The sequence below is a fragment of the Hyperoodon ampullatus genome, assembly GCF_949752795.1.
Source record: "Hyperoodon ampullatus genome assembly, chromosome: X".
NCBI lineage: Eukaryota > Metazoa > Chordata > Mammalia > Artiodactyla > Ziphiidae > Hyperoodon > Hyperoodon ampullatus.
Window position 1 is genome coordinate 59,802,137 of NC_136913.1, and position 14,636 is coordinate 59,816,772.

At 50.9% G+C, this 14,636-nt stretch overlaps 2 protein-coding genes across 3 annotated transcripts in view; both read left to right on the plus strand.

Annotated features, from left to right (window-relative positions):
- Nucleotides 1–5: 5 nt before the first annotated feature.
- GDPD2 (glycerophosphodiester phosphodiesterase domain containing 2) lies at nt 6–7,501 on the plus strand (the record flags this gene model as incomplete). 2 transcript variants are annotated; one of them, XM_079727064.1, is made up of 15 exons in its annotated part: nt 6–110; nt 396–562; nt 780–873; nt 1,033–1,092; nt 1,322–1,420; nt 1,603–1,696; nt 1,842–1,987; nt 2,106–2,188; nt 2,296–2,446; nt 3,953–4,174; nt 4,382–4,530; nt 6,100–6,247; nt 6,414–6,496; nt 6,753–6,781; nt 6,863–7,501. In XM_079727064.1, 15 exons carry the CDS (start codon nt 6–8, stop codon nt 6,913–6,915), a joined length of 1,683 nt encoding a protein of 560 aa, XP_079583190.1. In that variant the 3' UTR covers nt 6,916–7,501. The 2 variants fall into 2 exon arrangements, with proteins under 2 accessions (XP_079583190.1, XP_079583191.1); XM_079727065.1 differs by having other exon boundaries at nt 396–499.
- A 5,343-nt stretch (nt 7,502–12,844) lies between these two features.
- DLG3 (discs large MAGUK scaffold protein 3) overlaps nt 12,845–14,636 on the plus strand; it is a gene marked incomplete at both ends in the record, with an annotated part of 59,421 nt that continues 57,629 nt past the window's right edge. Inside the window, one exon of the mRNA XM_079727680.1 lies at nt 12,845–13,164. Within this exon, the coding sequence (XP_079583806.1) occupies nt 13,105–13,164 (60 nt within the window). The remainder of the gene's footprint in view (nt 13,165–14,636) is intronic.

The window sequence follows — 14,636 nt, forward strand, 5'->3', positions numbered from 1 at the left end:
TCACCATGGGCGAGTCTCCCGGCTGCTGCTCGGTCTGGGCCCACTGCCTCCACTGCCTGTATAGCTGCCACTGGAAGAAATGCCCCGAAGACAGGACACAAACCAACCAGGTGAAGTACGGATGAGGTGTCGGGGGGGTGGTGCGGAAGTCCAAGGCAGAGGCCACTCGGAGGGGATAAGAAGGCCAGGTGTGTTCAGAGACAGCGGAGGGGAGGGGACAGGGAAGGAAGGGGCTTTCTCTCCCCAGGAGGAAAATCCCCTCAAACATGGAAAGAACTACCTGCAAAAGCAGAGTACCGCCATGCCTGGCAGGAAGCCCCCTTGAGCTGCCCTCTGTTGGGGACTCTGAGCGGAAGTGGGGATGGGCCGTGAGCTTCTCTCCTGCCCCTTTGCAGTGTGAATGCATCTGGTTTGGCCTGCTCTTCCTCACCTTTCTCCTCTCCCTGGGCTGGCTGTACGTCGTGTTCGTCCTTCTCAATGACCTGCACAACTTCAATGAGTGTGTCACGGACCCCCTTCCTCAGCAGCCATGTCAACCTACTCCCCACCCCGGGACTCCAGGGTGCTCGGTCATCCCCAGCCCTGCCTGGCTTGCCCCCTACCCAGCCTCCTTGAAAACCCCTCCGTGAAGTCTCCCCAGTCCGTGGAGCCCCTGACCCCCTGAAGGGCTTCCCCTCACTCCCTTCTAGCCCCCATCCTAGAGCCACCCAGCCCAGCTCCCCTGAGGCCACTCTCGCTGCCTTTTCCCCACTCGGACACCTCCCTCTCCCCTCCCACAGATTCCTGTTCCAGCACTGGGGACACTGGATGGACTGGTCCCCGGCATTCCTACTGGTCATCTCTCTACTGGTCACATACGCATCCCTGCTCTTGGTGGGTCCCGGGGCAGCTGGTCTAACCTTAGCCCTTCCTTCCCTCTCAGCTCTACCCTGTCATTCTCACCCCGGCCACTGAGGGGAGGGGAGGAGGGAGGTGTCAGCCTGGGAAGCCCCCCTCTCGGCACCTCATGACTCCCACCACCTCTGCCCCCAGCTCCTGGCCCTGCTCCTGCGGCTCTGTGGGCAGCCTCTGTGCCTGCACACCACCCACAAGGTAGAGGGGGCATATGGGAGCAAGCGGGAGAGGGGAACACTGCGCCCGGCGCTTAGCCAGTTCTTCTATCCCTGGCACGAGCTCAGTACCCGAAGCCCAGTAAATATGTGCTGAGTGAAAGAAGGACAGCGGTTGAGTCAGGAGAAGAGAATGGTCCTGTTTTCATAGAGTGAGGGGCAGCCCAGGCAGCCACAAGCCCAGGATGACATGAAGATCCCTGGTCCCCCAGGTGCTGCTGCTCCTCATTATACTTCTTGTGGCCGCTGGCCTTGTGGGACTGGAGGTCCAATGGCGGCAGGAGTGGCATAGCTTACGTCTGTCACTGCAGGTGAGTGGCTGATATCCCGGGCTTAGCGGGGGAAACCTTCGCCTGTGGCCAACCCCAGGACACAGCTTGCTCCCTGGTGCCCCGAGACTCCAGGTAGCTCTCAACTTCAAAAGTCAGGTCCTAGGAGGAAAAGGGGAGGGCTTCTAGGGAGAAGAGCCCTCCTCAACAGCTCTTGTCCACAGGCCACAGCCCCATTCCTTCACATTGGAGCAGTTGCTGGCATCACTCTCCTGGCCTGGCCTGTGGCTGATACCTTCTACCGTATCCACAGAAGAGGTGCCAACTCTACCCTCCCACACACCCTCACTGGCCATCAGTGCTTCTGCCTCCTGCGGCTCCGTTTCCTGCACCTGCACTCTGCTTTCTGTCCCCAGGGCCCACCACTGTCCTTTCTCTATAGCCTGTCCCCCACTCCTCACAGGTCCCAAGATTCTGCTACTGCTCCTATTCTTTGGAGTTGCCCTGGCCATCTACCTGGTGCCCCTATTCATCTCCTCAGCCTGTATCATGGAACCCAAAGACTTACCCCCCAAGCCTGAGCTGATGGGACACCGAGGGGCCCCCATGGTGAGTGCTGGGCAGAATGCTGGCAGGGCAGGGAGGGTCTGCTCCTCTAGGCTGCTGTGACCAGGCCTGTGGGTTCCCAGGCTCCAACCCTTCCCTGCCACCTCCTCACCTTTCCCAGCTGGCCCCCGAGAACACCCTGATGTCCCTGCGGAAGACAGCTGAATGTGGAGCTGCTGTGTTTGAGACCGACGTGATGGTCAGGTGAGGGAAGCCGGGGCCCCCTCCCGACCCGAGGGACACAGCAGGGAAGCTCCGGAAATGATGACCAGCCCCAGAGCTTGGCCCTCTGACTCCCCTTGTGCCTTCAGCTCCAACGGGATCCCCTTCCTCATGCATGATGAGCGCCTGACCAGGACCACAGATGTGGCCTCTGTGTTCCCACACCGAGTCAACAGCCACAGTAGCAACTTCTCCTGGACTGAGCTGAAGAGACTCAATGCCGGGGCCTGGTTCCTACAGGTGAGGACAGCCTTCTGGAAGAGGCAGCCATGGGCAGGGGCACTCAGGGGTGGAGTTCACTCATTGATAAGCATCTGCTGAGCCCCGTGTTGGGCGACAGGTATACAGTCTCTGCACTCAGGTCATTCCCTCCTAGTAAGGAAAGCACCTAGGCAACAGGCTATCAGAATATGAAACCTCCAGCAAGAGCAAGGTCTTTACTGGGTAGAGAGGAGAGAGAGGTCACTGCTGGGCAGGGGGAGTGCAGGAGAGGATCAGGAGTGGTTTCACAGGAGAGGATGCCTGAGCAGCATATGAAGTGAGGGTAGTTTTTAAGATGGACAAGGCAGGGAACGGGAATTCTGGTCAGAGGGAAGAGTGTGTGTAAAGCCCAGAAATATGAAGGAGCCTTTCCAGGGAACAAAAAGTGGCTCAGTGGGAATTCCCTGGCGGTCCAGTGGTTAGGATTTGGTGCTTTCACTGCCTGGGACCGGTTTCAATTCCTGGTTGAGGAACTAAGATCCTGGAAGCCGTGCGGCAAGGCCAAAAAAAAAAAAAAAAAAAAAGACAATGAAAAAGTGGCTCAGTGGAAGTGGGAGACAAAAATGCATGGGAGTCGTGGGAGATGAGACTGGCCGGGGGCCGGGGAAGCAGAGGCTTGGTCTCCGGGGACTTTGAATGCCAGGCCTAGAAGTGTGGACTTCAATCCTGCAGGTGATGGAAATTATTTAAAAGGATACTTAATTTGTTTAGTTTTTCTTTTCTTGATTACCAAAGTAATTCCTTATAAAAAATTTTTTTAAAAAGTAAAATGTCAGAGAAATAACCTAAAATTGAAAAATCTCCCGTAATCCAACCCATCAGTTGGATACATATTCTGAGGGATTAAGACATATCTGAGCACTTAAGAGTAAAGGACGTCTGAGTTTGAATCTTGGCTTCACCACTTCCTAGCTGTGTGAGCCTAGGCAACATTCCTTAGGGTCTCCGTGCTTCATTTTCCTCATCTATAAAATGGGAATAATAACAATACCTACCTTGTAGGATTATCGGGAGGACTAAATAAATTAATACACATAAGTGCTTCTAATACCGCCTGGCACATAGTAAACATTTAATAAGTGTTGATAGCTCACTTCCTCCATGCCAGTGACTAGGAGGTAAGGTCATCTGTGGAAAAGTAGTTCAAGCTGCGGATGGACCATGGGTAGGGGATGTAGGTGTGGCCAGAAAGGGGCTGATGGATTGGGAGGAAACCAAGGGGTCAAGATCCCAGAGGTCTCCGTGAGACCCAAGGGAAAGTGTGGTGAGAGTGAGGAAGTTAGGAAACCGGGAGGATAGGAGGTTGGGGCCAGAGTAAGGCGTTAGAGGGTCTAGAAAAGGCCACAGTTTGGAGAAAGGAAAAACCCTGGCTCAGCAGTGGGCCGAAGCTGTACACCAAGTAGGGGTAATGAGTGAAGATAGTGAGGATGGGAGGATGGCCTGGAGGCTTCTTCTGGTCTTGAAACAATTTTCTTCTCCTTATAGAGGCGACCCTTCTGGGGGGCTAAGCAGCTGTCAGGCCCTGATCGGAAAGACGCTGAGAATCAGACCGTGCCAGCCCTGGAAGAACTACTGAAAGAAGCTGAAGCCCGCAACCTTTCTGTCATGTTTGACCTGCGCCGCCCCCCACGAAACCATACATACCATGACACTTTTGTGAACCAGACATTGGAGACTGTGCTGAGTTCAGGGGTGCCCCAAGCCATGGTGATGTTGCCAGGACCCCAAGCGCTCCCTAGTGCCCCTCTCCCCTGCCTTCCCTAGGCCATGATGATAATGCTGAGGCTCCCCCCCGCCCCAGGGCCCCACCCCAGCTCATACAGCCCATCCGCAGTCAGACCTCTCTGCCCCTGTCCCCACCCCCGGAATCCCTAGGCCTTCCCCAGCTTCATGCCCATCCACCCTGAACCACAGGTCCTCTGGCTACCGGATGAAGATCGGGCTTATGTCCAACAACGGGCCCCCCAAATGCGCCAGGTATATGGACATCTGGGAGGCCACAGCACTGAGAGGCCCCAGTTTCTCAACCTCCCCTATCAAGACCTGCCACTGTTGGATATCAAGTGAGTGCCAGAGGAAAGGAGCTGAGGGGATCACATGAGGCTTAATGGCGGGGAAGAGCCGAGGCTAGGAAGGCAAAAGCCATTCATTCATTCGCTCATACAACACATATTTATTGAACACCTGCTATGTGTCAGGCACTGTTTATTGCAGGCTTTGGGGGTGAAAGAGACAGACGATAAACCACGGCACAAAACATATGCATATTGGATAGTGATAAGTGATCTGAAGACAAAAAAATTGGGAAGATGTAGTAGAGATTGGCAGAGAGGGGCTAGGGAGGGTCACAGTCGGAAGAGTGGTTAAAGAGGCAGTGTCTGGGCTGAGACCTGACAGGTCACAAAGAGAGGACAATGGGAAGAGCTGCAGAAGAACAGGAACAGCAGCCTTGTGAGCGAGGGAGAGGCAAGGCTGGAGAGGTAGGCAGGGGCCAAACTGGGTAGGACCTTGTAGGCCACCAGAAGGATTTTAGCTTTCATTCTACACCAAAGAGATTGGTGCAAGAGAGGATGGCTCCAGGGGAGAGAGGCGAGAGTCCCAGGTGTGAGCTGGGCCCCAGAAGCTGACCCAGCCAGGAAACATGATAGACTTAAAAACATGCAGTTGCCAAGGTCTCTTATAATATCCTTGTGGTCAGACAGAAAAAAAAGGTGGACTGAATGATAGCTCAGTTATCATATTAAGTATTTCAAGGACCTTTCCCCAAGTTGTCACCATGGGAGGAGACACGATATCAGGTTCGGCCCTCCCCTTAGTCTTGTCCTGGTCAACATCGACTGCTGATCATGTTTCCAAAAGGCATGAATTGGTAATGAAAACACTGATGGGAAAATGGAGGCCCTGAAAGGTCTAAGCACTCCAAGATGACGGGCCAAATGTACCAGGATGAAATGCAACAGAGATACATGTAAAGACCTATATTTGGGGTCCAAAAGAAGCTCAACTGCACAAAAACAAGAGAGGGAGACGCTGGCATTAGCAGGAGCATGTGTGAAAAAGACCAGGGCTTTGATTGAACTCTGTGAATAATGAATGACACCGCCAAAAACTAGCCTGACCCTGGGCTGCCTTCACATGGGCATAGTGCCCAGAAGGCAGAAGGAGTTTTGCTCTCCTCGAAGCTGGTCCCAGCCCACCCGGGATATCACCTTCAGATGCAGGCTCCAAACTTCAAAAGGAACATAGGTAAACTGGAGTAAGATCAGATTAGAGAGGTTTGTATGGGGAAGGGAATTATAAGCCAGGTCCCCAGCCCCAGTTGAAGTGACTGGGGCTGTTGGGCCTGGAGAAGAGAAGACTCAGGGGAATGTGGTCACTGCCCCTCAGACCTCTGAAGGGATGTCATGAGACAAAGAGGAGAGACACATTGGTGTGGCCCCAGACAGCAAAGCTAGGACCCATAGGTGGAATCCACCAGGAGACAGACTTGGTCAGGGGCTGCTATGCAAAGGCAGAACTGATGACTCTGGGGCAGTGACACTGGAGATTCAAGCACAGAGAGGGGCTGTCTCCCTCCCATGCCTGGAACGCCGTGATTCTGGATGTTCCCTATTTCTTCCCCTCCTCCACAGAGCACTGCACCAAGATAATGTCTCGGTGAACCTATTTGTAGTGAACAAGCCCTGGCTCTTCTCCCTACTCTGGTGTGCAGGGGTGGATTCGGTCACCACCAATGACTGCCAGCTGCTGCAGCAGATGCGTGACCCTGTCTGGCTTATTGTAAGGGCTCTGGGACTCTCACCCCTCCTCCTCTTTTCCCATCCCTGCTTCTCCTTAACCCTATCCCTCTCTTCCTTACTTATTGCCCCTCCTCCCCCCATATACTACCTGTGTCTGTATATGGGTCGCTCTGGCCACTGACAGGGGCTTTTTTCTATTCCCATAGCGCCCTCAAACCTACCTAATGATGTGGATCACTACCAATTGTGTCTCCATCCTGCTGCTTTTGTGGACCTTCCTCCTCCAACGGTGAGTGTTTTGTGCCCCAGCTTTCTGGGTCTTTATTCTCCCTAGGGTCCTGGTGATAGGGCTGATTCAGACTCATAAATGCTGCCTGGGGCTGGCTTGGGGTTTGGTCTGTTTGGTTCCTCGGAGATTCTTAGACCCTTCCTTATATATCCAATTGGCTTGAACCTTTTGGGAAAGGCAGTCTGGGGGAACTCGGGGTCAAAAGGTCGTGCTTGAAGCTGGGTGAACTCATAATGAGAAGCTTTTCTCCCTATAGGAGATGTGCTAAGGAGAGCGAGAGAAGCGGTAAGAACTTTCTCCCCTCACTTCATTTTTCTCCTCCTCTAGCCTTCCCCTTGCTCACTCCCTATATGCCCCTCTCCCCAGGCTTAGAAACAGCAGTGCTGCTGACCAGGATCAACGCTTTCATAACGGAGTGAATGCCCTGTCCTGGACCCCCACCAGCCAAAGTCTGAGGCCTGTGTGCATTGGCCAACAGCAAGGAAGAGAGAATGGCTGAGGTGGAATGTTGGTGGGGTTGGCGTGGGGTGAACTTTGCCAACAGGAGGTTTTGAACTATGAGGGCCCTCTGCCCAGATGGTGGCATGCCCCAAGCTTCCATGGAATCCGTTCCCCTTGGGATTTTGACCTGAAGTGGTTAGGAAGACACTGAGTCACCAGAAATTTCTCCCCAAATGAAACTAGAACAGAGGAAGAGACAAGATTGCCAAGAGAATGTTTCTGATCTGTGTGCACGTGTTCTTGTGTAGAAGGCACAGGGTGTCAGGGACGGGACAGCTTGGAACAGTGACTGAAGGAGATGACAAAACGGCCTTTCCTGGAGAACTATAAGATGATGGAGATATCGACCTGGCTTCATTCACTGTCTCCCCTAACATATGCAATTTATCTGATTTCCTGCCTAGAGGCTGGGGGCCAAAGAGCCCATCTAGCCATGTAATTCTGTGCCTACAGGTGGCTTTTTGCTGTGCACAGTCTTTTCTTCAAGACACGTTCGTTCCTGAATCTTGTCCGTTAATCGGTTATTCAATGAATTGAATGCCCATTTGGCACAGTCTAATCTTTTCAGCACTGGGGCTGGGTGGAGGATGCACCTTCCATCTAGGGTTGTATGTGACATGACATTGAGGGGTCATCATGGGGAGAATCTTGGGATGGAGGTGGCAAGAGGTCCACCTGGGGCACTGAAGGGCTGCAAGTGGGAAGCAGGAGAGCAGCCGCCACAGGGAGCGTTCCGGGTGGCCCAGGCGCGCTGTGCAGAGTTGCGCTGTAGCTCCACCTTGTGGTCACCTGCCCCAAGAGGAGGGCCGCGCCGTCGTCAGCCGTGACGTATTTGCTGAATGCTACCTGTTTCTTGTGCCCGTTGGGGACCTGTGTCCTTGACTCCGTACCCCGAGGGCATGGTCCGATTTCCACAAGTTTTCGCTTCTCTGGGCTGCGCGCAGGGTCAGGTTGCCGGGCCCACCTTACCCTCGAGGAGCAAGTTCCCCGGTATGTTTGCTGCTCGTGAGTCGCTGGGATAAACAGCTAAGATGACCAGCGCGGAGCTGGCCTAGGATAAGGAGTCTGGTAGAAGTGGGGGAGGGGCTAAGGCAAACACAAGGACAGGAGGGGGCTCTGGCTGACCCTTCAGTCCTCACCGCACCCACATTCACCCCGGTTCATGTCTCCACACGAAGGGAAATCGAACTAAGGGTCTGACGAGGTCAGGAGGTTCGGTTCTCAATTCCTCCTCTCTCGCCAGCCTGGGACCCGGGGGCGGCACTGGCACCTAGGGACAAGACCCTCCTCGGGGGCAGGGCAGCCCCGGGAACTACAACTCCCAGGATGCCCCACGGCCACTTCCGGTCTCGGGGTGGACCGAAGCGCATTTGAATTTGTGTTCCCGCCCCCTCCTCCTCCCAGACCCCGCCCCTTCCCTTCTCGCCACCCCGCCCTCGCCATGCACACACATGCACATACACACACAGGCCGCCGTCCACGCCAACATACCTGGCCTGCAGCAGGCGCGGTGGGCGGTGGCATCGGCGTGCGACGGGCTGGGAGGTGGGAGGAGCGCCGGGAGCCCACGCCGCGGCTGCTGCCTGGTCCCAGTCTTCTCGGGGGTCCACGCCGCCTTGGACCGCCTCTTCCACACACTACCTTTTCAAGCTGCATTTCCGTAGTTTTCCCTGTTCCCGATCCCGCCCCTCAGACCGACTGCCGGCCTCAGCTCTGGGGCGCCCAGGTACTGCCGGGCTCTCACCTCTCAGCATGGACCTCCCCCCCACCCCCATCCCTACTTTTCTGTCCCCTCCCAGTCGCCCAGCCTCGCAGCCCCGCAGCCTCTTCCTCGCCTCCCATTCCGAACTGACCCTGACCACATCCAGGGTCTCCAGCCCCCGCAGCCTCCACCTCTCAGCTCCCAGGCTGTCGGCTGCAGTCCTCTAGCCTCAGAGTCTAGACTCTCGGCCGGAATGCCCCAAGCCCTTGCCCCTAGCCCCTAGCCTTGAGCACTCAGCCCTGAGCCTGCCACCGTCCATCCTTCCTCTCTTCCCAGGAGGACTGGACAGCTATGGCGCACTTAACCTCTATAAGGTCCTGGACTGGAGGCTGAGATTGACAGAAACTTGAGGGTGGAGGACCAAGGGGCGCTGCTCATTGGGGTTTGGGTGCAGTTGCTCTCGTTATTTTTAGCTGCTGACTCACAGCTTCTGGCATCCGGGTTTGGGGCTAGCAGGCTGGGCTAGGGGGCTATTAATAGAGCTAAGGCACAGCCCCGACCCAGTTCAGTTTAGAAGCACAGGGAGCAAGGAGCCTCCCCCTGCCATCGTGCGGCTGTGGAGATGTGGACTGGGGCAGTGGCTGGACCAGGACCTCTCTGGCTGCCAGTACCTCAGCCTGGTATCTCTACCTTGGAACTCTTGAGGGAAAGCCCACCACGAGACTCTGGGCACAGCTCTCCCCTAAGTTTGCCATGGCTTGGGCCTCTGCCACAGTGAAGCTCCTGCTGTACTGAGAGTGAAGAGATGAGTCCCCCAAGTGGAGGGATTATTGTGCCCACGGCTTCGGCCTGCTTGGACCTACTCCTGGGCCAGAATGCTAGGTTACTAGGAGGAAAAGCTGCGGATTTCTGGTCCCCAAAGGCCCTCATAAGGACGGAATACTTCAGCATGGTCCTAACAGAGAGGGCACAGAGCTGACAGGATTTGCTAGCCCCAAACCAGACAGCACTAGGAAGCTGCCGAATTCTGTGTTACCACCCTGCCATTCTTCTTTTTGTTTCTTTCCCTCTTGTTGGGCTCTGTCCCTACTCACAGGGGTCAGCAGACCTCAGGATCTCTCCCTACTCCATAGAGAAATCTAATTCAGGAAAGCCACTGAGAAACTTGTCTCCACCAAGGTATGAATGATCCTTTATATATTGTCGTTCCTATGGGGCCTTTTTATTTTAATGGGCGAAAGTAGGAGTTCCCTAATCCATACCTTGGGAATGGTGGGGAAATCTTGATACCTCAGTAGACTGATCACCAAAATTTTTCCTACCCACGCCCAATGTGCTAGAATTCCCATCCACCAAGGATGCACACCCACAGCAATGCCCCTTACTCGCAAACCAGAAACTTCCTGCTTTCAGCAATCCCAATCTCTGGCTCCCAGGTGAAACCCGAGGGCTTTGGGGCAAGGGTGATTATTTCTCCACACAAAAAGATTGGGGTCACCCAGTGAAGCTGTACTTTCAAGAGTGAGCCCAGATTATCAGACAGCAGCGGGCCGCACTGCCCTAACCCCATCAGTTTGCTGAGGGAGGGTGCTGGAGAAACGGTGGACAGGAGTGAGAAACAGTTCCTCTTCTCCCAAATCCCTTCTCAGGCTCCTCTGTGGCTTCAGGCTCCTCTGTGGCTTCAGTCTCCGTGCGGGCCTCCCCGGTTGCCTAGCAACCACAACCGCCTGCAGGGGCGTGGGCTGTTTTCGACCTGTAGGGGGCGCCTGTCTCCCTGGGGCCTCGGGCTGGAACTCTAGCAGTTGGGAGGGGATTCCAAGTGTCAAAGCATCTCAAGGTTGCTGACTTGCCAACCAAGTCCAGTCAGCATCAGAGAGCCTGTAGAGTGGGGAGAAGCTCACTATGAATGTAAAGGGATGTAACTCATTCATCAAAAATGAAAATGTGTGTGTGTGCGTGTGCGTGTGTGTGTGTGTGTGTGTGTGTGTGAGAGAGAGAGAGAGAGAGAGAGAGAGAGAGAGAGAGAGAGAGAGAGAGAGAGAGAGGAGAGAGGAGAGAGCAGTCAATGGGGACGGGGCGTGGGGAAGGCAGTTTGAACCTCTCCATTCACTCCAGGCTTAGCAATGTTTATTCCTCAATCAGAACGGTTCAGAGGCTCAGACTATAGGGTGTTTTCTGTTTTTTGTTTTTCCTGAGCTAGTTTTAGGATGTAGGAAAAGAGTCTAACACTCTATTGTATTGGCAAACTGCTGAGCATATAAAAGACTTTAAGGTCCTGAGTTACCAGCCTAGCCTAGACTTGGTCATGAAGGAAGATATTCATTCATTTGTTCATTCAACAATAATAATTAACCTTAACCCACTGTTACAAGGTAATGTGCTGAATGTTTTACATTTAATCCTCACAAAAACCCTATGATTATTTCCATTTCACAGATAAAGAAACTGAAGCTCAAGAAGTAAAGTAATGGCCAAGGTCACACAACTAGTGACTGGGTTGGGTGTGACTGAGCAACCACTGTGTGCCAGGGTCTAAGAATACAGGAAACAAGACACTCCTCTCTTTTCTCTACCTAATGAACACCTAGTCACCCTTCAGAAGCAAGCTCAAAATGTCATCTGTTATGAAACTTTTCGTAAGCCCCTCGCCACCCACAAGTAGAGTTGATAACTTACTTTTTTGTATACCCCTCTGAAATAGCACTTTTCACAGTTACTGTAATGAAATGCTTCTTATATGTCCATTTCTCTAACTTTGAGCACCTTGGCGACAGGGTCTGTTTACTATTCATTGCCACTTGGATGTCTGATAGACATCTCAAACTCAACATGTCCAAATCTGGACACCTGGTCTTTTTCGCCCAAATGACCCCTCCCCTAAAGCGGTCCTCATCTCAGTCGATGGCAGTTTCACCTTTCCAGTTGCTGTGGCCAAAAAACCTTGGAACCACACCTCATATTCAATCTGTCAGCAAATCCTGTTGACTCTCTCTTCGAAATACATCCAGAATCCAATCACTTCTTATCACCTCCAGTGCTACCACCCTGGTCCAAACCACCATCACTCACATCTCTCTGGCATCACCTCAGTAGCCTCCTGACTGGTCTCACTGCTTCACCCTTGTCCCCTGTGGCCTATTCTCCACACGGAAGCCAGAGTGATCCTGCTAAACGCAAGTCAGATCATGTCAGTTCTCAGCACAAAAACTCTCCAATGGCTCCCCATCTCTCTCAGAGTAAAGCCAAAATCCTTCAATGGCCTGCAGGCCCTATACAATCTGGTCTCCTACTAAATCTCTGATTGTATCTCCTAGTACGTTCTCCCTCTCACTCTGCTCCAGCTACTTGGTCCTCCTTGCTGTTTCTTGAACAAGCCAGGTGCACTTCTTACCCATGACCTTTGCACTGGCTCTTCCCTTGCTAGGTATACTCCTCTGCATGGCTCCCTTCCTCACCTCCCTCAAGTCTTTGTTCAAATGTCACTTTCTCAGTGAGGCCTACCTTGACCAGCCTGTTTAAGATTGCCTCTATTCTAATTTCCAGTTTACAGTAAATACAGGGTATAGAGGAACAAGATAAATGACACCACGAGGGGAAAAAAAACCAACAACAGACAAATCCAGAAGTAGGATATTCTACAAAACAACTGAGTTGTACTTTTCAAAAAGCCGATGTCATTAATTAAAAAAAAAATGAAGATGGGAGACTTCTAGTTCTGGACCCAAGTGGAGTAGACCTGCTTCTCCCTATTTCTCCCACTAAGGACAGCTAAAACTCTGTATGTGATATATAAAACAAACATAGGAAGATGCTAAAAGAAGGAGAAAAGGACAGACTTGACTAGATGACTTGACTAAAAACAAAAACATGAACAGAGCCTCAGAGACATGTGGGACTATAACAAAATACCTAACATTCATGTCATCAGAGTCCCAGCAGGAGAAGAGAAAGGGTGGGGGCGAAAATGTCCTCAAGAAATGATGGCTGAAAATCCCCCAAATCTGGCAAAAGACATAAACCTACAGATTCAAGAAGCTGAACAAACCCCCAACACAGGATAAAGTGAAATCCATGCCAAGACACGTTATAATCAAACTTTTAAAAACGAGACAAAGAGACAATCTTGAAAGCAGTAAGAGAGAAACACCACTTTACCAACAGGGGAAAAACAATTCAAGTATCAGCGATTTCTCACCAGAAACCGTGGTGGCCAGAAGGAAGTGGCAACAACATATTTCAAGTGTTAAAAGAACTGCCAAGCCTGGATGCTATATCTAGTGAAAATATCCTTCAGAAATGAGGGAGAAATCAAGATATCCTCAGAAAAAGGAAAGCTACGAGACCATGACACCAGCAGACCCACCCTAAAAGAGTGGTTAAAGGCAGTTCTCAAAACAGAAAGGAAATGATAAAAGAAGAAATCTTGGAACATCGGGAAGGAAGAAAGAATAGAATGAGTAAAAACGTAAGTACGTACAACAGACTTTCCTTCTTCTCTTGAGTTGTCTAAATAATGTTTGATGGTTGACGCAATAAGTAAAACATCATCTGATGTGAAGCTCAGTATATGTAGAGGAAATATTTAAGACAACCATACTATAAATAAGACATGGTAAAGAGACCTAAAGGGAGGTAATTTTTTTACACTTTCCTCAACCTTTTAAAATGACGACACCAGTAGGTCTTTGTGGTGATGAAATAGTTTTGTATTTTGATTGCAGTGGTTGTTACAGAAATCTCCGCATGTGGTAAAATGGTATAGAACTATACACACACTGTACCAATGTCAATTTCCTGGTTTTGATATTGTACTATAATTATGTAAGATGCAATCATTGAGGAAAACTGGGTGAAGGGTACACGGGCTCTCTCTGTGCTATCTGCAACTTCCTTGTAAATCTATAATTATCTCAAAATAAAAAGTTTTTCTTTTAAGATTGGGGCTGTTCTAGTAGCTAAAGACACGAATGCAATGTGACAGCCTTGATTAGGTTCTGATGTTAAAAAAGATAAAAGGCAAGTTTGGAGAAATTTGAATATAGACTGGATATTAGATGATATTAGATGATATGAAATTATTGTTAATTTTCTTAGATGTCATAATCATATTGTGGTTATGTGGGAGAATGTCTTTATTTCCACAAGATGAATGCTGAAATATTTAGGGGAGGAGTGTAATGAAATCTGTAACGTACATTTGAACGGTTCAGAAGGAATTGTAGACAGATTGATAAAGCAAATGTAACAAGACATTGCCAGTTGTTGGCTCTATGAGGAAGATATATAGGTGTCCCTTGTACTATTCTTTAAACATTTCTGTATGTTTGCAAATTGTCATTTTTTAAAAAGTTGGAGAGGATATGTGGAGGATATACATGTGATAAAGCAAGTATAGTAGAATGTTAATGAGAATCTAGGTGGCAACTGGATGTTTGTTCCCTGTAAAGTTCTTTCAATTTTTCTGTATGTTTGAAAATTCTCATGTTAAAATGCAGGGGTAAAAAACGTGAAGAAAAAATGATCACAACCTCATGTCCTTCCCTAGTACTCCCAATCCTGCTTTCTCTGCTCTTTTTCTTTTTTCCCATAGTACTTATCACCATATATCGTAGTATATACTTCATTTATTTATTGTGCTATTTTTTGTCTGTGCCCTTTCACTAGAATGTGAGCACCCCAAGGGCGGGGATTTTACTGTGTTTTGTTCTGTTTGCTGCTATATCCTCAAATCCTAGAACAGTGTCTGGCACATAGCAGGTGCTCAGTGAATACTTCTTGACTTAAGAATGAATTTCTGTAGCCCTAGGGCCTAGGTCAAGGTCTTGCACAGAGTAGGTGTGCAATGAATGTTCGTTGAACTGAGACCTGAGATCTGCAGGAGAACTTAGAATAGACCTGTTGGACTTGAGTGGTTCAGAGCGTGGACTCTGGAGTCAA